This window comes from Rana temporaria, chromosome 13 (genome assembly GCF_905171775.1).
Source record: "Rana temporaria chromosome 13, aRanTem1.1, whole genome shotgun sequence".
NCBI lineage: Eukaryota > Metazoa > Chordata > Amphibia > Anura > Ranidae > Rana > Rana temporaria.
Genome location: NC_053501.1, coordinates 35863809 through 35886114, shown reverse-complemented (window position 1 = coordinate 35886114; position 22306 = coordinate 35863809). Strand labels below are relative to the sequence as shown.

General features: G+C 43.0%; 1 protein-coding gene across 1 annotated transcript in view; it reads left to right on the top strand.

Moving 5' to 3' along the window:
- PPM1A (protein phosphatase, Mg2+/Mn2+ dependent 1A) overlaps positions 1 to 12311 on the top strand; it is a 52510-nt gene extending 40199 nt beyond the window's left edge. The window contains exons 5-6 of the mRNA XM_040332119.1: positions 3750 to 3807; positions 9386 to 12311. Of these exons, the coding sequence (XP_040188053.1) occupies positions 3750 to 3807; positions 9386 to 9415 (88 nt within the window). The 3' untranslated portion in view covers positions 9416 to 12311. The remainder of the gene's footprint in view (positions 1 to 3749; positions 3808 to 9385) is intronic.
- The last annotated feature ends 9995 nt before the right edge of the window (positions 12312 to 22306 follow it).

Below are 22306 nucleotides of genomic sequence, written 5' to 3'. Positions count from 1 at the left end.
AGAGTATGTGACTAGGACATTCTGAGTCGGGAAGGGGGATGGGGAGAAGAGGACCAAGGGGGAGAGGCTAGAGGCTTGTATAAATGTAGGGGACTGATGTAATTGGAGGCAGGCTAGAAAGGTAATTCTAGGATGGGTAAGGAAATGTGAGGCAGAGGTAAGGCTGGGAAGGTGAAGTTCCCTTTGACCTTTAAAATCAACCACATTCCCGAAAGGCCAAATGGTTTCGGGCATCAGGGATTTACCTTTATCCAAAAAGATATTTGGCTCCAGAATGATTAGGTTTTAGAGCAAATATCGTGTCTCTTGTGAGGACTGGATCAGGTCTTTCATTTTTAATTCATTTGATTCTTTACCTGACCACCTTGCACCCATCCAAGCGTAATCATTTTGAGTGAGACTATATGTACTGATAGAAATTTCTTAAATTCTGACCTTTTCTTAAAATGCTGGATCCCTGTTGTCATTCTAATACTACTTTAACCACTTCCTACCCCGCCTATATCAAAATGACGGCTGTACGTCGTATGACGTCTTTCACAATGACGAGCACCCGTGGGGGTGTGCAGCACGGTGATCGGTGCGTCTGACACACCGATCTCAGAGAGCCTCTGAGGCTCTTTACCACATGATCAGATGTGAGCTGGTAATGGTGTAAACGAGAAGAGCAGTGTATCGGCTTTTCCTCTATCACATCTGACAGATGCGACTAGAGGAGAGCTGATCGGCTGCTCTCCTGACATGGATTTCCTCATAGGAACTCCAGTAATGTCTGCCAGTGCCTCCTTATAGGTAGTGTCCATCGGTAGTGCCCATCAGTGAAGGAGAAAAATTATTTAGAAAATGTTATAAAAAATGAAGACCTTTTTAAAAAAAAAATGTTTTCTTTTTAATTTGTTTATCAAAAAAAAAAAGAGGTGATCAAATGCCGCCACAAAATCCTAATTGTGGAAACAATTTTATTTTGGTACAGTGTAGCATGACCGTGTAATTGTCATTTAAAAAGCGACAGCGCTGAAAGTTGAAAATTGGCCGTGGCGGGGGAACTGCCCTGTATTGAAGTGGTTAATACTTTTCAGTGTCAGAATAAGCATGCTTATCTGTTCTGGCTCCATATTCTGCATGCTTGTTTTAGGTCAGGGACTCAAATTTAAGTTGGCCTCAAAAGCGCAGGTTTACTTGAATAAGAGCTCAACTGTTTTATGTGCGAGTCTTGTGACTATGATAGTTGTGCATCTCACTCAGCAGTTGGAATGAGCCATGCAACGAATACTGTGTTAGTGTGCTACACCTTGGGCTAAAATGGATATACCCATTTTATGGGGCTTTGTGGCATTGCTCTATCCAGACTTTTTTCTTTAGGGATGCCTCAAAACAGGAAAGAATTCCAAACTGGAAAATTTTGCATGAATTGTTCTGCTTTTTGAAAGCTGTGTACTAACGATCGGATTAATGTGCGATCGGTTGGAAAGTTTATTTTTTTTTTTTTTTTTTTTTGTACAATTTTCTGATTGTATGAGCCTTAAGCCCTGTGGGTGGGGTGAAATGTGTCAGAGGTGTGGCCTGGAAGGAGCCAGACTAAAGCTGCTTTTTACTTTTCTCTACACTTTTTTCTCAGAGTGCGACATTCTATCTATTTTTGTTTATATGCACTTGTGACGTGTTTTCTGGGCCGTGTCACTATAGCAAAGTGCAACCACCATTTAATCATTGATTGTCCCCTAGTTCAGGAGCCTACAGATGTTCTAAACAAAAGGGCCATATAACTGTCCTTCAGACTTAAGGAGGCTAGAGTGGGCCCAGTGGGAGTAGAAATACCCTGAGATAGTAAACAATACCTCCAAGTTTGTCAGTAAGGAGTAACAAAAGTATGCAGTGTTTTGTAGTCAGAAGGAAGAGGAATAGTGTCAAATCTTTGGATTTGGTGGGTGGAATAATGCCAATTGCTCATCAGTGGGAGGAATAGTGTAGGGCCGAAACAACTAATCGATTAATCGACAACTAATCGATTTATGAAATTAATCGATTACTATTTTCATAATCGATTAATCGGCCAGTAACATGATGGGTTAAAAAAATGAAAATTAGCCCTTTGTAGTACAAAAAGAGAAAATAATCACTACTGTTACTATTATATTAATATGAAAAATCTTTGTACATTCGCTGAAGGAAAGAATGTTTGAAATTTTCACTTGATTTTCACATTCCGTTATAAAATTTATGTAATTTCTGAACGAAAACCACATACACTGTCTAAAAATTCCTTTGACCAAGAAGTTTACTATTTGTAAACTTCAGTCACTGTGGATGAAAACGAACGTCGATTTGACCCCACTGACGATTAGAAAATCGAATGAATGTTCTTAAAATTATAAAAAATTTTGAAGGAAGACGTATGGCCACACTTTTATTTTTATTTTTTTAAGGTTATTAATCGACTAATCGAAACAATAATCGGCCAACTAATCGATTATGAAAATAATCGTTAGTTGCAGCCCTAGAATAGTGCTTATTGGTATCTGTGGGAGGAATGGTGCCCTCATTGTGTCACTGGAAGGAATAGTGTCCATCGTTGGTGTCAGTGGGAGGAGTAGGACTAGTTCATTGTGGATGCCCTGTGGTGGTTCTCCTAAAGCTTTTTGTAGCATTTACGTCAGATAATATGCTCATTGTGCATACACCCATGTTTGTTTGTTTTTCTTTACATTACAAGCACTAGAGAAGCTATTTATCTTTAGATTTGTTTTAGGGTTATGGGAAAAAAGGTAAGTCATGAGACATGTCAATCCAAAAGGGCCCCAGTTTTGTACAGTGGTTGCATAACGGTGATTGTTACATTTTTGAGATGTTCCAGATTGCACTGAATATTTGTACTGTAACTACAGTCGTAAACATTATATACATGTCTTGTGGAATGGCTTTTAAATCAACCTCGGCTCTAGTAGAATTTTTTTGAAGCATCCCTCTGAGCCAGAGCTAGTATGCTGCAGTTGGCATAGTACACTAGCATACTCTTTGCTAAAGCAGGTATCCAGCCCGCACAGCACCCTCATAGGAAACAACGGAGAAGAGAAGGGGTCGGGAGTGCTGGCAGGGGACTCCAGAAGAGGTTTGGGGCTGCTCTGAGCAATACAGTTGCACAGAGCAGATAAGTATAAACCTGTTTAATTTAATTAAAGGGGTTGTGAATGTGTGTTTGTTGTTTAAGCCCCAGATTTGTTGAATTTTCTATGTGATTTTCTGGATCATGCATAGTAAAATATATATATATATATATATATATATATATATATATATATATATATATATATATATATATATATATATATATATATATTCTAAATGTAGAAGAACCTAGCACATACACACACTGGTGTTGTGTAGGCCTAAAAACTTGAGCACAAAGATATTGCAAAAATAAAAAAATGTCGTCGTGAAACATGCAGTGCTTTTTTACATTCAGAAATACTCCTAGGTCCATTGGGTTCATTTGTATAAACAGTGTCCATACAGGATTGTTTACTGTTCACCTGAAACGCCTTAGACTGTAAGATAGATACTGCTATCATTAAGTTCTGTGACATTTGTATGATTAGTGCCCCATTAGTGAAAGTGCCTCAGCTACTCCTAATAGGAAGCAGGAGATTTGGGTCAGTCTTGGTTGTACCGGACAGACTAATGTGACCACTATTTTTAAAGATTTTGCCATTATTTATGATTTTTTTTTTTTTTCCTTCAATTTGATTTAGGCAGAGTGTGATTGAAGCGGTTTACAACAGGCTGAATCCATATAGAAATGATGACACTGTAAGTATTTCAGCATCTGACTTCTAAAGCTACTTGTGGGAAAGCTTCCATTTTATTTTTTTTCTTAAAAACTAGCTTCTCTTTAGTAATTGTAATCCTTTATAACCTTACATAAACTATGATAAATGCCAACCTTGCACCTGCCTTAATGAGGATATAAACCCCAAAACAAAACCACAACTCAACCGCTTGCTTTACTGCCCTCCCCAGCCACAATTGTGAACAAGCCCCTAGGGTGGCTCCACTCAATGGAGGAGCAGCAAACCACACAAATGGCAGCATTTTCAACCTCTGGAGAGAGTAGTATAGATTCCCAAACCAAATTGAGACACTTGACTAACAAAGCTGGCCTCCAGCTAACACTTTAAGCCCACTCTGCCACTATTTCGGGATAAGGGTTTTAAATGACAAAAAGCTCACCTTTGTTACTGTTAATGGTTGTCTCAACCCTCTACCACTTTTACAAAGAATGGTGAAAAATAAGAAATTGGCTATATATACTCTTATTGAAATTTGACCGTTTCAGCAGGGATTAACAGAATTCTGATTAGTCTGTAGCTGTCCCCACTCAACAGAAATCGAACACTAGAAAACTTGTTGATCAGCAGCTGCAGGAACTTGCCATTTATACCCAGTCTTATTGGCTGGATCACCAGATGAAAACGAATGTAGCCACTGCATTTAAGGATCATAAAGTTATAATATATCTAGCAATATATTTTTGCTTTTGGGTTGAGGCTTGTGCTTTAAGACTGCTAGTGGTATTACATTGAGATAGGGCAGCTGAGCATCCTTTACAAATAATTTAAGTCATTTTTAGAAGTTGATCTATGGATGTGTATACAAATTACCCAGATGTTGTGTCACTGTTATCTTGATGATTTTACAACTTTATATTTTAAAGAGAATGGGAGTCCAGCCAACATTAAGGCTGGGTACACGCAACACTGTATCCTGGCCTAGGCCAACAAGGCCCAGGCCTAGGGCAGCACTTTCCAGGGGGGCAGCACAAAGAGTCCCCGTGGGCTTGCACTACACTGTTAGGCAAATTAGTCTAGCGCCCCCATAAAGCGGCCGCTCTGCTTCCACCCGGCATTCCGCAACTGTATGTGTGTGTGTGTGGGGGGGCTCTTCTAATTTTGACTGTCCTATCATCCTGGACCACAAACCTTCCTCACTGTGCTATGTTTCTTTTGCACCATTGGCATGGTTATATTTTCCTAGTCCTCTCAATGAAATTATTAGAAATTTGTGATTAAAGTAGAACTATAATCAAAACCTATTTATTTATTTTTTCATTTTGGATAGTGTAAGGTAGGGTTATAGCCCCTGTCAGTTTGTTTTTTTACCATCCCTGTCCAATTGTGGAGGTTTCCCTTCACTTCCTGCCCCATAGCCAAACAAAAAGTGAGAGAAAAACTATGCAAATTAAGGGAATCCATTGTCCACCCCCAGGGCCCTCAGAACTAGTGTCCCGCCCCCCCCCCCCCCCAGAAAATTTCAGGACGGGTCTTGAAAAAACAGGGTGTGGCCTTCATGGGAAGGGGTGGGTCATATTTATTTAAATTAGGAGATGCAGAAGTTAAGTCAGGCTTAGGGCAGCACAAAACCTAAATACACTACTGGGTACACGTATGCCACGGCTAACAGCATGGGGTTCAGTGCCTCCCTGTTTACCGGTTCAGGTGGGAATCCTGTCCAAATTTTTGCCTGAATCGGAACGCACAGGACTCTTGCTAAACGCGAACAGTGACCACCCTGGAGCTGTGTGAGCCGGGCACGCTCTCCTGCCATACGAATTGGATGCAGGGAAAACTAAGGCACTGGCATGTTGCCTATGGGAAGCCGGCCGCTACTTCCTACGGCTTCATAGCCGGCCTCCCGCTGCGCTTTGCGGATGGTCCCTGCAGTCTTCTGGGACCCGTCCCAAGAGGCTGTGAGCAAAGGGTAAATTACATATATTTATACCAGTTCCTTCATCTGCTCTCCATCCTGACACATTCAGGACGAGGGGAGGACCGAAAGGAAGGGGGCCCCGGACAGAGCAAGGCGGGGACAGTCGGGGTAGGGATCCACCAACTATCGGCGGACGATATTCACTTTTTTCGGTATCGGCACAAATGTACGATTGCCATGTATAGCTTTCAATAAAGCATCGGACAGTCATAGGAGGGAGAGGAGGAGAAGCTGTCTGATGCTTTATTGAAAGCTATACAGGGAGATCGGTGCCTGTACCTCCCCCACTGCTGCACCGATCATCTGTGAAGCTGCCCGCCCCCTGCTACGCTGAGGATATACAATAGGCATCGGAGAAAGTACCAATACTTGTGCAAATGCTTGGTATCGGTACCGATACTGGTATCGGTGCAACCCTAGAAATTATGGTGCTCAGAGAGCTTCTCTGCAAATTAGTTTCAGTTCAGCCTTTAAAGGAGTTGTAAAGTAAAACAAATTAAGGTGAAAAAACCACTGCCAAAACATGCTGCCCCCTGAGCCCCTGTTCTACTTACCTGATTCCTTGAAAGTCCCGCGCGCGGTCCCGAGATCCTCTTCGCCTGGCCGCTGATTGGCTAGAGCGGATGGATTGGGAGCAGCGCAGCCATTGGCTGGCGCTGCTGTCAATCACATTCAGTGACGCGGTGGGGCCGAGTGATAGTGAGCGGCTATGGCCGCTCGCCGTATCACGGGAGTGCGCCCGCAATTACTCACCACCATGCGAGGTCTCTCGCATTACTGTGGTCAGTACTTGCGGGGAGGACCAGAGACAGCCGCAGAGGAACCCCAGAAGACGTGGATCGGGGCCACTCTGTGCAAAACGAACTGCACAGTGGAGGTAAGTAGAACATGTTTGTTATTTTAAAGGAAATTTTTTTTTTTTCCTTTTACTAACCCTCTTAAAAAAAATAAACGGATAAATACATTGGTCATCTAGGGTTCAGCAATCTCTGGCCACAAAATGGTTAATTCTGTCATGGCCAGAGGTCATGTACGGTTTTCCTAAACACTGTTCTATTATTTTTATAGGTTAAAAAGTAAATTTTTTTTTTTATTTTTTTTTACTACTATAGTATATCGGTTACAGTAGTAAACCAACACACTGCCATCTAAAGGCTGCAGTGGCCTCTGGTAGCTGAAATTTGTGAATTCAGTTCCGTGCGATTATTATCATAGTGAACTCCGATTAACCACTTAACCCCCAGACCATATTGCTGGTCAAAGACCAGAGCACTTTTTGCGATTCGGCACTGCGTCGCTTTAACTGACAATTGCGCGGTCGTGTGACGTGGCTCCCAAACAAAATTGGTGTCCTTTTTTCCCCACAAATAGAGCTTTCTTTTGGTGGCATTTGATCACCACTGCGTTTTTTAGTTTTTGCGCTATAAACAAAAATAGAGCGACAATTTTGAAAAAATAAATATTAACTTTTTGCTATAATAAATATCCCCCAAAAATATATTAAAAATGTTTTTTTTTCCTCAGTTTAGGCTGATATGTATTCATTTTTTTCGTAAAAAAAAATCGCAATAAGCGTTTGGTTTGCGCAAATGTTATAGCGTTTACAAAATAGGGGGAATTTTTATGGCATTTTTATTTATTTTTTTACTAGTAATGGCGGCGATCAGCGTTTTTTTTTTGCGGTACTGCGACATTATGGCAGACACTTTTGACACATTTTTGGGACTATTGGCATTTTTATAGCGATCAGTGCTATAAAAATGCATTGGATTACTATAAAAATGCCACTGGCAGTGAAGGGGTTATAACACTAGGGGGCGGGGAAGGGGTTAAGTATGGTCTCTGGGTGTGTTCTAACTGTAGGGGGGGGGGGGGGGGACTCACTAGGGGAAATGACTGATCTTCTGTTCATACATTGTACGAACAGAAGTTCAGCCTTTCTCTCCCTGACAGGACTGGGAGATGTGTGTTTACTGACTTTAGAGGCAAAATGGACTAGATTATAGTAAAAATATACTTACAATCCTATACAGAGCAAGTATCAAAAGAATAAAAAAATCAACACGCAATAGACATGTATGGTGTGAACAAAATGTTGACACCATATAGACAGCAGTGAGCCCCTGTGTGTCAATGCGTTTCACTGTTTTGCTACCTCAGAAAACACTCAGGCGTTTGTTGGAAAGAACAGGTCTCCTCTCGTCAGCATAAAAACATCCACAAATTGAAATCTCCCAAATGAACGTTAAAAATCACTGTGTGGATAAGGGATCATAATCTCCCATTGCTAGTAACCATAGGAGTCATTCCACGCAGAATTTATTGCAAAATATCATTCAAAGATGATGGTGAATAGAAGATGGGGTGGTATGAACTTAAAGAACTGTATTTTATCCATAGTACCAGTATGTATGTATGTGTGTGTGTGTGTGTGTGTGTGTGTGTGTATATGTATGCATGTATATATGTATGGATGTGTGTGTGTGTGTATATATATATATATATATATATATATATATATATATATATATATATATATATATATATATATATATATATATATATATATATATTAATATATATATACACACACACACACACACACACACACCTCCGAGCATAAGTATGTCCTTAATATGGATAACTACCTCCCCTGCAACTAGCAGAAATTAATAAGGCTGCATACAGTCCAAAGGCCTATTGGAGCAGCCATGTAGTCTGGTGTGCCCCCCCAGGAAAGCATGCGAGTGGGAAGCTCAAAGCCTATGTTTAGAAATTTAGGAGAAAAGTCATGTACAGCTCTAAAGGTGACTGGAAGAATGATTACACAGGGACAGAATTTTGAACGTGTATTGCTGCAGAACTATGGCTGTTTAATCCGTATATTGGAAAAACGGATTCTAAGTTAATGGTCAAAAGTTATCCAGAGCCCTGTGTGTGTTGGGTAGTGTTTCTGCTGGGCCCTGTGGTTCCCTTTGCCATCACTTGTCACTGTTTTCTTTTATATATACAGTTAGTAGCGCATTTGTGTTCTTCTAGGTTGATATGTATGTAAGAAAACCTTTTCTTTATAAAGCGAGATGAGTGCTGACCTCCCACTGAAAATGTTGATTGCCTGACTTTTAGGGTCCTTTCACATGGACGTGTCTGTGTACGTGCTCTGCTTTGCTCAGCACGGATCGCTCCGTTGATCCCTGCTGAGCAGGCAGATGACGGGTCTGTCTCTGCACACTGTGCAGGGACTGACCTGTCAGAGCGCCGCTCTCCTCTATGGGGGATCGGATGAAGATGGACCATAGAGTCCGTTTTCATCCGATCCGCCAGACGGCTGCTAAATAGGATTTCATTTTAGCGGGTCGGCTGTCACCGCTGATATCCGTCGCTCCATAGACCTGCAAGGAGCGTCTGTTCAGGTCCGCCTAAAAAACTGATCAGTCCGCCCCTGTGAAAGAAGCCTTATGCTGACCCTCTGGTTTCACGACTTTGGCCCAGACCTAAAAGGCTCATCAGGAAAGTGGCAGCCTCCAATTTTCTCCCAGGAAAGTTTTCCTCAAACCTTTAAATTGACTGAAAACATTCGAATTAATATTTACTCTATTTTTTTTTTCTCTTATCTTTAAAGGATTCTGCATCAACAGATGACATGTGGTAAATATATCCGTTTAGAAATGGAGTTTACATCCATCCTCAATGAACATACAGCCCAACCTCAGTGATCCTCCTTAGCATCCATCCTCAACCTTTTTCGTTTAAAGAAGGGAATTTGATGTGGATGAGCTTGATGAAAACAATAAAACGCAGTACGAATGGCCCCTGACTATTGTACTGTTTTTTTTCTTCCTCCTAATACTTTCTCTACACACATTTTCTTTTTGTAAAACTGAAATTTTATGTTAAAGTACTTTCAAACAATACATGTTGTAAATCAGACTCCAGCAAATTCTGTTGTATGATTTTTTCTTTTTTTTTTCTTTTTGTAAAGTGCAATTGTCCTTGTACAAATTGTCATATTTAATTATGGACTGCAAATTTCTCTAAAGGTTATAGGAAGTCTAGCTTGTTATGTGATGCAACCAATAATCTAACCCGATACATTCATGTGGTGGTTTTAGATTGGACTTAGAGCAGCAACATAACCAGCTTGGGGTCCCTATTAAATTGTTTATAGAATTGTAACATTAGTGTACAGTGGATTTTTTTCTTTTGGACAAAGAACAGCTTTCAGTTCTGTCAAAATTAATTTTGGATGGCAACAAGATAATTAATGGAATTTTTAATATAACCTTTGACTGATAAACGCAGTCTTTAAGAACAAATCTACACCAAGATTTAAACACTCACATCCATTCACTATTAATCAGTTTGTGTTGTAATTTTTTGTTTTTTGTTTATAACTACACTGGCTGGGTCTGTTGCTGCTACAGAGAGTTCTGAATTCCATTTTATCAATAAAGCTTGATTTGACAAACACTCATTAAGGAGCAATTTTTCTTGTCTGCCTTTTTGGTCTCTGCCACTTATCCCAATTTTTGGTTATCTCGATATTTATTGAAGCCCCACAGTTAAAGCACACATCCATGCACAAGGATCATGCATTTACACGTTTTCTCCTAAGTGTTTTTGCTCAAGAGGTTTTGTAGGATTGTTTTTTCCTTTTAGAAAGTTTGATGCTACTATGTCTTAAGCTTTTATATTCTGCTTGTAAGAAGAAAAAAAAACCCTGAAAGTCTAACACTTAATAAATGTTTATATTTTTTCCACTTTACCAATTCATAAATTAGGGCAAGGTAGCGATTAAACTGTATTTGTGATTTGCAACTATTAAGCATGTGTATGTTTAACTACTGGTTGTCAATAATGCAGTTTACAACTATGGTTGTCACAGTATCATATACCAACCAATATGTTTCCATATAAACTCCAATTACTAAATTGTGTACCCTTTGTTACTATATGTATAAAGTTGTGTTTATGTGAATTTTCATTGAAATGGTATCCTTTCAGGTACACTATAGTACAAGTACTAGAATGTGATATACTTTGAGTTACAAAATCAATGGCCTTAAACTGAAAATTTTAAAGGATCAGTCTACATTTAGAGCTTTTAGTTTTGGTAGATGTTGGTGAGCTGTATCACTGGCTTCTTCTAACTCTAGAAGACACTGGTGGTGATATGCAGACACATCACTTATCAGATAATTTCCAAACTTCCTGGAACCTTATCCCTGAACGCACTGGGCCTTAAATGCCAGTACCATTCAGTACAACATTTACCCCTGTCCAGCCACAGTCTGCCATAGACTTTGGCAGCCTGCCTGCAGCACCTTATCCCTCCATAGCACCCTGCAGCTGGATGACCCCAAATTGGCCTAAGTTAGATATTTCTTGCTTTCCCTGCCCATAGCGGCTGTTCTGTTTTAGACTGACCGTGTTAAGCCATTGCCTTTTTGTTGGCAGCATTGTCAGACTGAGGGAACATGCCTTGCATGCTGAAAATGTTGCTAATTGAGAGACCAAGGGTAACGTCAATGTTGTAAAGTGAGGCTTGATGCAAAACCTACTTGAAAATAGAATTTGGGTTTACCTACATCATGGGTGCTCAACATGTTGCCCTCCAGCTGTTGCAGAGCTCCAAGTCCCATTATGCGTCTGCCTTTGGGAGTCAGTGGCTTGCAATGCCTTGTAGTTCTGCAACAGTCGGAGGGTCTAAGGTTGAGCACCCATGACCTACATTTTCATTTAATGCAGCTCCAGGATAAACAGGGGTTCCATGGTTAGTGGATGATTTGTATACCAGTGTCCACCTATAGCTGAATCTGTTTTGAGAGGGCTGACTCTTTAAAAACTTGCCAATACTAGTTTTGAGCATTGGAAGGCTATATTTTCATATTGGTTGTGTAAAAACATTCTGCTTTTTAGGATCCTGTTCAGTAAAACGCTATGGCAACGCACTGAGCAAGATTCAGCAAGCTTATTTCACTCTGGTGACCACTTGCTTAGCACTAGCTCACAACTCTTGAATTTATTATCAACGTTGCTAGGATGCCAGTACATCATTTATTGCAGTATGTGAGATCTTTGCCATATCCTTTCAAGTGTTGTGAACCACTCTTCACTGTTTAATTCTGGAGATGGAGCACTCATGTGAAATGTTAAATACCACTTTTTTGTTTGTCTTGTTGTCAGCTGGATTCAAGAGGGATTGGGGAAATCTTTAAGTTGAGCAATTGATATGTTCACAGTTCTACAATTTTTGTGTTGTACTTATTTTCTGTATTAACCTTTTTAATCATTGAGGTGCTGGTATTGTAATTGTTTCCCATTTTGTTTACTATCTAGTCATGAAGTACATAAAACCACATGCAGTGTAAAAAAAAATCTTGGTTTAAAAGTAAATTTCTCTAAATCCCAATAAAGACTGCAAAATGTGTAATTGTTGTACAATGCAAAATCGTGTAACCCTGTTTTATAGCCAGTGAAGTTTGTGCACTTCATTTTAAAAACTGTCCTTTGAGTAATGCTTCTGCTGATAAATTAGTAAATTATTAGACTGAGACAGTGCCTTCTTTTTGCCCCGAAGATATAGTATGAGACTGAATTCCAGTGTATGCCTATACTTGTGTTTATAGCATTGATTGAGGCATTATGTACATTTTATATTCAAGTGTACATACGTTTCACTTGTAATGGTTAAAATTTCCTGCACAGTTATTTCAAGGAAGAATGTCTTTAAATTTAAGGTTTGTGCGTGTGTGTGTGTGTGTGTGTGTCTTTTTTGAAAGATGCATTTGCCTCTTAATCATGCTGCCAGGTCAAGCTTCAACAATTGGAGTTTTTTTTTTTTTTTGGATTAAAACGGGGCTAATCAAAAGGTCCATAAAGTGAAAACTGACAGAAGTAGCAGCTAGCCAACAGCATATACATTTACTGCAGATCACCAATCCAGAGCTGCTTGAAGTGTTCCCAAATCTAGTATGCGTAGGTAGATTTTAAAAATCAAAGTAAGAACAGTGCAGCACTACTATTTAAAGCAGTGTTCCGCAAAAAAAAAAATTAAAAGCCTGTAGCTACACATACTGCAGCTGCTGGCTTTTAATAAATAGACCATTCCTTGTCCTAGAGTCCAGCGATGTCAGCACCCCCAGCTGATTCCATCAGCTGTCGTGTGCTCTGCCCACATTGCAGGTACGGGAACCCGGCAGTGTAGCCTTTCAGCTTCACACGAGAACCCTACTGTGCAAGCGCGAGGCCCCGCTCCTCGCTCCTATTGGCCTGGCGGCCGGGGGAGAAGGATGGAGCCCCGCAGTGATGTCATGGCTCCACGGCTGGGACTCCCAGAAGTGCGGAAGAATACCCGTCAAAGACAGGTATCCTGTCCCCCCTCCCCCTGAAAGGTGCCAATTGTGGCACCGGAGGGGGGGAGGAATAAGTTGAGCGGAAGTTACACTTTTGGGTGGAACTCCACGTTAAACACAAAATACATTGCAAATAAAATGTGTTTGTGGAAAAACATGAAAAGTCCAACCGTGCAATGCAAAAGAAAATTAAATTCTATGTGGCAACATAAATAATTATGGTACAACTGTACTGCCCCAACAATAAGTCAACCTCAGATGCTACTGAACTTCCATTCACTCTGTGCAGTATCTCCAGTAGGGATGAGCCGAACACCCACCCCCCCCCCCCCCCATTTGGTTCGCACCAGAACCTTCAAACGAACCGGACGTTCGCGCCAACATTTAGAACCCCATTGACGTCAATGGGACTCGAACATTCGAATTCAAAAGTGCTCATTTTAAAGACTAATTATTGTCGGAAAACGGGTTTGGCGACCCGGGTCTTGCACCAGGGAACATGTATCAATGGGAAAAAAAAAGATAAATTTTTCTAAAGCAGCGATTTTAATGATGCTTAAATAAATAAAAAACAAAAAATTCCTTTAAATATCGTACCTGCTGGGTGTCTATAGTAGTGGCATGTGTTTAGAACTGTCCCGGCACAAAATGAGATTACTATAAGAAAGTAATTTAAGACTGCTTGCGGCTTTAATGCAATGTTTGGTCCCTGCAATATGGATGAAAATCACTGAGAAAAATAGCATGGGTTTCCCCGCCCCCCTCCCCCAGGTCATTACAAGCCCCTTTTGGCCCTATATACTTTGAACAGCAGTATACAGGCGGTGCAAACAAGACAGGGACTGTAGGTTTGTTAAGTAGAATCTGTTTAATTTTCAACTGGTACTTCTTTAAAGTGTAGCTTCAGCCATAAAATCTTTTTTTTTAAGCTTTTCTGAAAACCTAGAGAAGGGTTATCACCCCTGTAACATTTGTTTTGCTGTATGTGTGCATCTGTTCAGAAGATTGCACCTCACTTTCTGTCCCAATGACAAATGATTTTTTGTTAAACAAGGACTGTGATAAAGCATCAGTGGACAGGAGGCACCTTTTACAGAAGAGAATTTCCCTTCCTAGGTGTAGATTTCCTCTCACTTCCTGTTGTCTCCTTTTGTTTGCAAGTAGGAGTCGTTTGTAATTTGGATGTTTGAAAGTAGGGTCCTGCCGTATATACTCTGAATAAATTTGGGCCCTAGGTGTTGGTGTTGCCACAACACTGTAAGCCCTCAGTTAGTCTTGGTGGGAGCTGGAACGCCCTGCTGTGCAATATTAGATCAAGAATTGTAATTACATGCCCCTGTTAAACAGGGGCAGAAAAATTGGGCCTTAGGTGCTGGTGCCACAACACTGCAACCCCTCAGATACTCTAGTTGAAGCGCAGCAATGAGCCTGCTGCAAAGTATTGCCTCAAAAATTGTAATTACACGTCCCTGTTAAACAGGGGCAGAAAAATTGGGCCTTAGGCACTGGTGGCGGTGCCCAGAACCAACAATGTTCTTACAATCTATCAGCAAGATCATTGAGGAGGAAAAGGATATTCACTCAGCATAACAGGATAGTCACTCAGCATAGGCAGTCTTGAAGGGATCTGACATTTCAAAAAAAAAATACTCGGTTACATCAGCATCAGGTGCTTGGTAGCTGGTGGTGATCCAAGCCCGATTAATTTTTATGAAGGTCAGTCGATTGACCGAGTCGGTGAAGAGGCGCACCCAGCACTGAATGTGCGTTCTGAAAGAACGCTGGATGCAGGACAAGCCAGTAGCTCAATTGCCTACTGTGCAAGCTCTGGCCAGTGATCCATCCTCAAGACCCAGTAAGCCAGAGGATTTTCGGTGGGAAAGGTGTCCAAGTCTAATCTTGCCCCTAGGTATTCCCGCACCATGTAAAACAGACGCTGGCAATGGTTGCTGGAACCGGTCATTCCTTGGGGCTGCGGACTAAAAAATTGTCTGAACGCATTGGTCAGACGGCCACCTTCTCTACCGCTCCTTCTGTGACTGACTGAAGCCTTAGCAACACGTTGTTCAGGACCAGGATTTTGTAACCCCCCAGTCTCTGGGAACGCGTTGCACAGACCTTTCTGCAAGGCCTCCTGAAGATGTTTCATCTTCTGCTCCCTCTGCTCTGGCAAGATGAGGTCCGCAACCTTATTCTTGTAATGTGGATCAAGGAGAGTTGCCAGCCAGTAATGAGCCCTCTCCTTGATAGCACGAATACGAGGATCCTTCCGCAGGCTTTGCAGGATCAGGGAGGCCATGTAGCCTAGGTTTGCTGAGGCATTCGGTGTGGACTCCTCTGGGTCACTGAGGATGACATGATCCGCAGCCACCTCATCCCAGCCACGTACAAGTCCATGGGTTCCTTGGGACTGTAATTGATCCTTTGAAGACTGTTGCTGAGTGCTAGGCTCCACCTCCATGCTGACACAATTCTCCTCGTCCTCTTCCTGTGTGATAGGCGGGCAAAGCAGGAACACTGTGTGGATAAAGGGGGCCTTGAGAGGTAAGGAAGTCCTCTTCCTCCCTCTGTTCTGCCTTAAGGGCCCTGTCCATTATTCCACTCAGCGTGTGCTCCAACATGTGAATAAGAGGGACAGTCTCACTGATGCATGCACTGTCACTGCTCACCATCCTCGTGGCCTCCTCAAATGGTGACAGGACAGTGCATGCATCCCTGATCAAGGCCCACTGGCGTGGGGGGAAAAAAAGCTCCCCTGACCCAGTCCTGCTGCCATATTGGCACAGATACTCATTGATGGCCCTCTGCTGCGTGTGCAGCCGCTGCAGTATGACCATCGTAGAGTTCCACCTGGTGGGCATGTCACAGATTAGGCGGTTCTTGGGCAGGTTGTATTCCCTTTGGAGGTCTGCCAGCCGACCACTGGCATTATATGACCGTTGGAAATGCACACATACTTTCCTGGCCTGCTTCAGGACATCCTGTAAGCCCGGGTACCTGCCCAAGGACCGCTGCACCACCAAATTAAGGACATGAGCAAAACAGGGCACATGGGTCAGTTGTCCCTGTCGCAGGGCGGTGAGGAGGTTGGTGCCATTGTCGCAAACCACCATTCCTGGCTTAAGCTGGCGTGGCGTCAACCACCTCTGAGCCTGCTCCTGCAGAGCTGACAGAACCTCTGCCCCAGTGTGGCTCCTGTCTCCAAAGCACACCAGCTCAAGCACCGCATTGGCAGCTCTTTGCCTGCGTAGCCCCTTGAACGCATACGGAGCACCGCTGGTCCTGAGGATACATCAGCACAGGAAGAGGCCACAGAGGAAGAAGAGGAGGGGGCGGAGGAGAGCGGTGTCACACAACCAGTAGTAGCATTTTGGAGGCGTGGTGGCGGAACAACCTCCAACACTACTGTACCTTGTCCTGTGTCCTTCCCAGCTGCCAGCAGAGTCACCCAATGTGCCGTGAAAGATGGGTAACGTCCCTGTCCATGCCTGCTGGACCATGAGTCAGCGGTGATATGCACCTTACCACTGACCACCCTGTCCAGCGAGGCATGGACATTGCCTTCCACATGGCGGTAGAGAGCCGGAATCGCCGGTGCTTGGGAACTTGCCACTGAGGGTACCGCACATTCTACAAACTCACGGAAGGGGGCAGAATCTAACAACTGAAAAGGCAGCAGTTGAAGTGCTAGCAATTTAGCTAAGCTAGCAATCAACCGCTGGACATGTGGATGGCTGGGAGAGAACTTCTTTCGGCACTGCAGCAGCTGGGGCAGGGAAATTTGCCTGGTACAATCTGCCATCGGTGTACCGATGGTAGATTGCCCGCATGTACTAGGCTGTGACGCACCTAATTCTACACCTTCAGTCCTATCAGTGCAGGCTTCAGAGAGGACTGAGGGTATAGTGGGGTTGGAGATCCCAGCTGATGAGGGGCAAGGGAAGGTCCACTTTGTTCTTTGGTGTGGGTCTTTGAGGTACGCTTGCCAACGAACTGCATGGTAGGTCGACAAATGTCTGGTCAAGCTTGTGGTGCCCAAGCGGGTGATGTTTTGGCCACGCGAGATAAGCTTGAGACATATGTTGCAAATAGCAGCGGTCCGATCTGATGCACTCATCTCAAAAAAGCCCACACCAAAGAACTTTTGGAATAACACTGAGACACAGCAGCGCCCTGCACATGTGTAGCTCTGCGTTGTGATGCAGTCGGTGTGCTGCCCTTAAGCTGGCCCCTGGAGGGCATCCTTCCTCGTTGGGGATGTGCCTGTGCCGCCTCCTCCTCCTATCAGGCACCCACGTAGAGTGAGTGACCTCATCCCGTCCCTCCTCATCACTGTTGAAAACCTGGCAGTATGCTGCAGCTGGGGGAACATGACTGCCAGATTCCTGTCCTTCTTGGGCACCCCCTCTCTCTGGGCTCACGTTACTGCCTTCCTCTATCTGTGTACCATCATCGGAGCCTTCAAAACGCTGCGCATCCTCATGCAGCATGTACCCAACACTGTGTTCAAACAGTTCGGGGGACTCCTCAGGAGGACATGGTGGGGCTAGGGAAGGAGTGAGTGATGCCATTGAGCAGAAGGAAGAGGATGCCTTGGCAGCTACTTTGCCAGACAAAGTACCCTGAGCCTGGGGGAGAGAGAATGAGGACGGCTTGGTCATCCATTCTACCAAGTCTTCGTCATGTTGCGGCTCAACACGGCCAGCTGCCGAAAACAAGGACGAGCGTGTCCAACGGCCAGGTGCTAATAAGGATGCACAGTGCAAACTACAGAGCACACGTGCAGTACACACCAAGTAGCTTTAGGTGCAAACTACAGAGGACACAGGCAATACACCACGTGAGAATACTGCAGCTAGCACAATCAACTGTCTGCCAGTAAATTAGGAAGAACTGATCTAGCTACACTATACAGTGTATAAATATATGTACAACACCTGGGATGTATATATATCCTCTACACACTGCAACTTTAACTGACTAGCCTGCCTGCTCTATCTACCTAAAAAAAGACGCACTCTCTCTCCCTCTCTCTCTCTCTCTCTCTCTCTGACAGATCTCTCACCACCGCCGCAACACACTACACAAGGCCAACCTGCAGGCGGCCTTTTATAGTGTGGGGCGTGTACTAAACCCCCTGAGCCATAATTGGCCAAAGCCACCCTGAAGAACTCCAGCAAATGTGTTGCTTAGCAAACTTACCTGAACCAGCATTGGTTACATTTTTTTTTTTTTATGCAGATGCCACCTTTTTGTGGCCAATAGCGAATTGGCTGATTTCTGCTGTAAATAATGCTACAAACTGAAATCTGTGTCCTCTTCTGTTGGGTACTGCTGCTTGTACTGTTCTAAATAGTCGTGTGCTCTAGAACCTCCACGTCTCAGGAGGAGCTTTTTTTTTTCTGTGGTTGGTCAAGTGTTTGCCCACCTCGGCCACTCAAATGAAACCTTGTATTTTTTTGGGGGGTGCGTTTACGGAGTGGTGGAAGTGCTAGAGTAAGCAGCGCTCTTTATTTAACATGCCGAGTAAAGTTGCAGGAGCACCTGCCGGAAAAGAATGTAGCATCGCAATCCACTGTAAATCGCTGGTTTTCTGGCCACACAGTTGTTTGTAGAAGTCATTTAACTACTTAACCCCTGGACCATATTGCTGGTCAAAGACCAGAGCACTTTTTGCGATTCGGCACTGCGTCGCTTTAACTGACAATTGCGTGGTTGTGGCTCCCAAACAAAATCGGCGTCCTTTTTTTCCCCACAAATAGAGCTTTCTTTTGGTGGTATTTGATCACCTCTGCGGTTTTTAGTTTTTGCACTATAAACAAAAATATAGCGACAATTTTGAAAAAAATATATATTTTTTACTTTTTGCTATAATAAATATCCCCCAAAAATATATAAAAAAAAAACTTTTTTTTTTCTCAGTTAAGGCCGACACGTATTCTTCTTCTACATATTTTTCGTAAAAAAAATCACAACAAACGTTTATTGATTTGTTTGCGCAAAAGTTATAGCATTTACAAAATAGGGGGTAGTTTTATGGCATTTTTATTAATATTTTTTTTTTTTTTTTTACTAGTAATGGCGGCGATCAGCAATTTTTTTTCAGTACTGCGACATTATGGCGGACACTTTTGACACATTTTTGGGACCATTGGCATTTTTATAGAGATCAGTGCTATAATAATGCATTGGATTACTATAAAAATGCCACTGGCAGGAAAGGGGTTAAGTATGTTCCCATTGTGTGTTTTAACTGTAGGGGGGGGTGGCCTCACTAGGGGAAATGACTGATCGCTGTTCATACATTGTATGAACAGACGGTCAGGCATTTCTCCCCTGACAGGACCGGAAGCTGTATGTTTACACACACAGCTCCCGGTCCTCGCTCTGTAACGAGCAATCGCGGGGACGAGTGGGGGGGGGGTGCGCGCGCCCCTAGTGGCCACTGCGAGAGCCAACGTATAGCTACGGGCTCTCGCGCAGGGGACCATATAACTGCGGCGGCTGGTCGGCAAGTAGTTAAGCCGGATTGGCCCAAAGTAGGTTTTTTAAAGTATTTAAATTCCTGAAGTTCTTGCCGGTCTCTACCTTTGAAAAGGCTGTCTGACATGCTGACCTTTTTGCCTAATGCGCTGCGACCTAGAACCGGTAAAATTGACTTTCCTGCTTTTCACACTTGTTCTGGGTCAGTGATTCAGCAGCTATTGGCGTAAATTGGCTTGGCATTTTCATGTTGGCAATGGCAGCTCCTTTTATTTTTGTTATGACAGGTTTACGTCCGTTTTTACACTGAGAGATCGGAAATAAATGCAGAGAGATAGAGGTTGCATCTTGGAATATAGGGAATGTCTCGTCCCTCTTACATTTGATCTATTGACCATGGTCTCCTTTTGACTGTCTTGGTCTGAACATCCATCCTCCAAGCTTTTCTGGCATATGCCACCAATGCCTAAGTGTTTTCTATGTAAATGGTAGCAGAGTGATGAGGGTTTTCCTAAGTAACAAGAGAGGGCTTTCTGATACCTATAAAGAACTACTTTTCTACACCTTTTTTGGTTTGACAGAACTGAAATAACTGGCAATGACCTTTGTTTGGTGGCTCATGTTTTTAAGACTGTCCATCTTGAAAACTGTGCTTCCTAGTACTCTGCTTTGCATGTTTTTTTTTTTTTTTTTTCAGACCCTGACGTAACATGCCCGGACCTAGAGGGGGAGTATACATAACAAAAGATCAGTTGCCTGCAAGCTGTGTGAAAAACCTGCTGAACCTGGCTACAATGGAGAACTTGTTGCTCTAAACTTTATTAATTCTTATCGTAGTCTTGGCTCTAAGCAGAGGTGATTTACACTGTTGGTAAATCCTTAAATACTTTTCCTACTATACATGTTGCTGGAAATTTACTAGCTACTGTGACATTCTTAAAGTGGTTCTAAAGGTAGAAAGTTGGTATTTACCTTTAATGCATCATATGCATTAACGTAAATATTCTTCTGTGTGCAGCTTCCCTCTAGCCCTTCCTTTAATACTTACCTGAGCTTGATGTCAATCAGTACTGTGCATGAGAACAGCATTTCTGCTCTCTCCTTCTTGGCAGCAATAGGAGTGATTAGCTCTTGCTGTCAACTGCAGCCAGTGAGGCTGGAGCAGGAGTTGGGGCTGAATCGCAATCTGTGTATCAATGGACACAGTGCAGCTTGGGAGTAAGTTTGCATTAGTGCCCCCATAGTAGGCCACTTGCTATGGGGAAACTTGGCAGTGAACCTGAGAAGAGGCGAATCAGGGCTCCTTTGTACAAAACCACTGCACAGAACAAGTAAGTATACTTTTTTTTTTTTTCAATCGTTTTAAGTCACTAAACTTGTGAAGTAAAAATTCTGGTGCTCATCAAGTTTTTGGTACCAAAGTCAGAAGTTGAGGACTTTTTGTGATCAGAGGGGTGTGCATTGGTTTGTAGTTATCCAAAAGTATTTTCAGAAATAATAAAATAACAATGACCTAAAACCATTAGGTTTTTTTCCTTCAAAATATGCAAAGACCAAGAGGTGCAGACATTATTAGTAAATTCAATACAACCCTGTGCAGCATAAACATTAATTGCAACCTGCTTAGCCATTACAGGACAGGATCAGATGTGGTTATGGCAGTATAGTCAAGTATGCCAGTAAGGCATAGATCATGCAAAATTACCAATCCATTTTCAATCCCACATTTAGTTGATAAAGTGTCATTCTTGTAATCCACTCCTATTCTCAAAAAAAGTCATTGAGACTGCTATTAGTACAATATCTCTGTGGAATCATGCCTGCACCCAGCCCCTAAGGCTTAAATGCACTGCATGCCCCTGGATTTTAGAGCTAGATGCCCACTTCTGTTTCTCAACTGGAGTCATATGTGATATGTCAGCCCTACAGGATGCTGAATCAGAGCGAAATTAACATATTGAGGCAGTATTGGAGAAATCTGCAGACGATTTATTTTCCCCCATATTGTGACTATGTGCAAGGAATGAGGGGAGTAGGGACAGTTGCTGAAGATGTCCTACTAACACCTCAGAAAGAAAAAGGAATGGACTATCTCGGTACCAACCACAGAGTTTGGTTTATGATAAAATAGTTTTCTCTTCCGTTCATGGACGGACACAGCAGCCTTTGACCTTAGGGTATTATATCCTTCCTTCCAGGAGAGACTAGGCAGAAAACAGCACTTTAAATGTTAAAACCCTTTCCTCAGTACAGCTCCTCCAAAGGGGGTGTGGTCCCTCGGGTATAACCCACTCTCTGACTCAGCAGCTGAGTCGGCCCTGGATATGCCTCCTTTGCTCTCCAGGGCCTCCGCTTATGCGGTGGTACTACGTCGCCTTCTGTGGCTGAAGTGTTGGTCGGCGGACCAGTCCTCAAAGAAGGCTTTGGTGGATTTACCCTTTAAGGGTGAATGGCTTTTTGGGGTGTCCCTGGATGACATCATAAAGGATGCCACAGGTGGCAAGAGCACACTGCTCCCACAGTTTGGGAAGGGCAAGGAGCCTCGCCGTAAGCAAGGGCCCTCCTTTACTACCCCCAAGCGTTTTTTTCGCCTGCCCAGTGTGGCAGGAAAAAGTTTTCAAGGTGCTAAGACTCCCGCTGCAGGGCAGAAGCGCACCTGGTACCGCAAACCTGCGGACAAACCTGCTTTCGCATGAAGGTCTGCC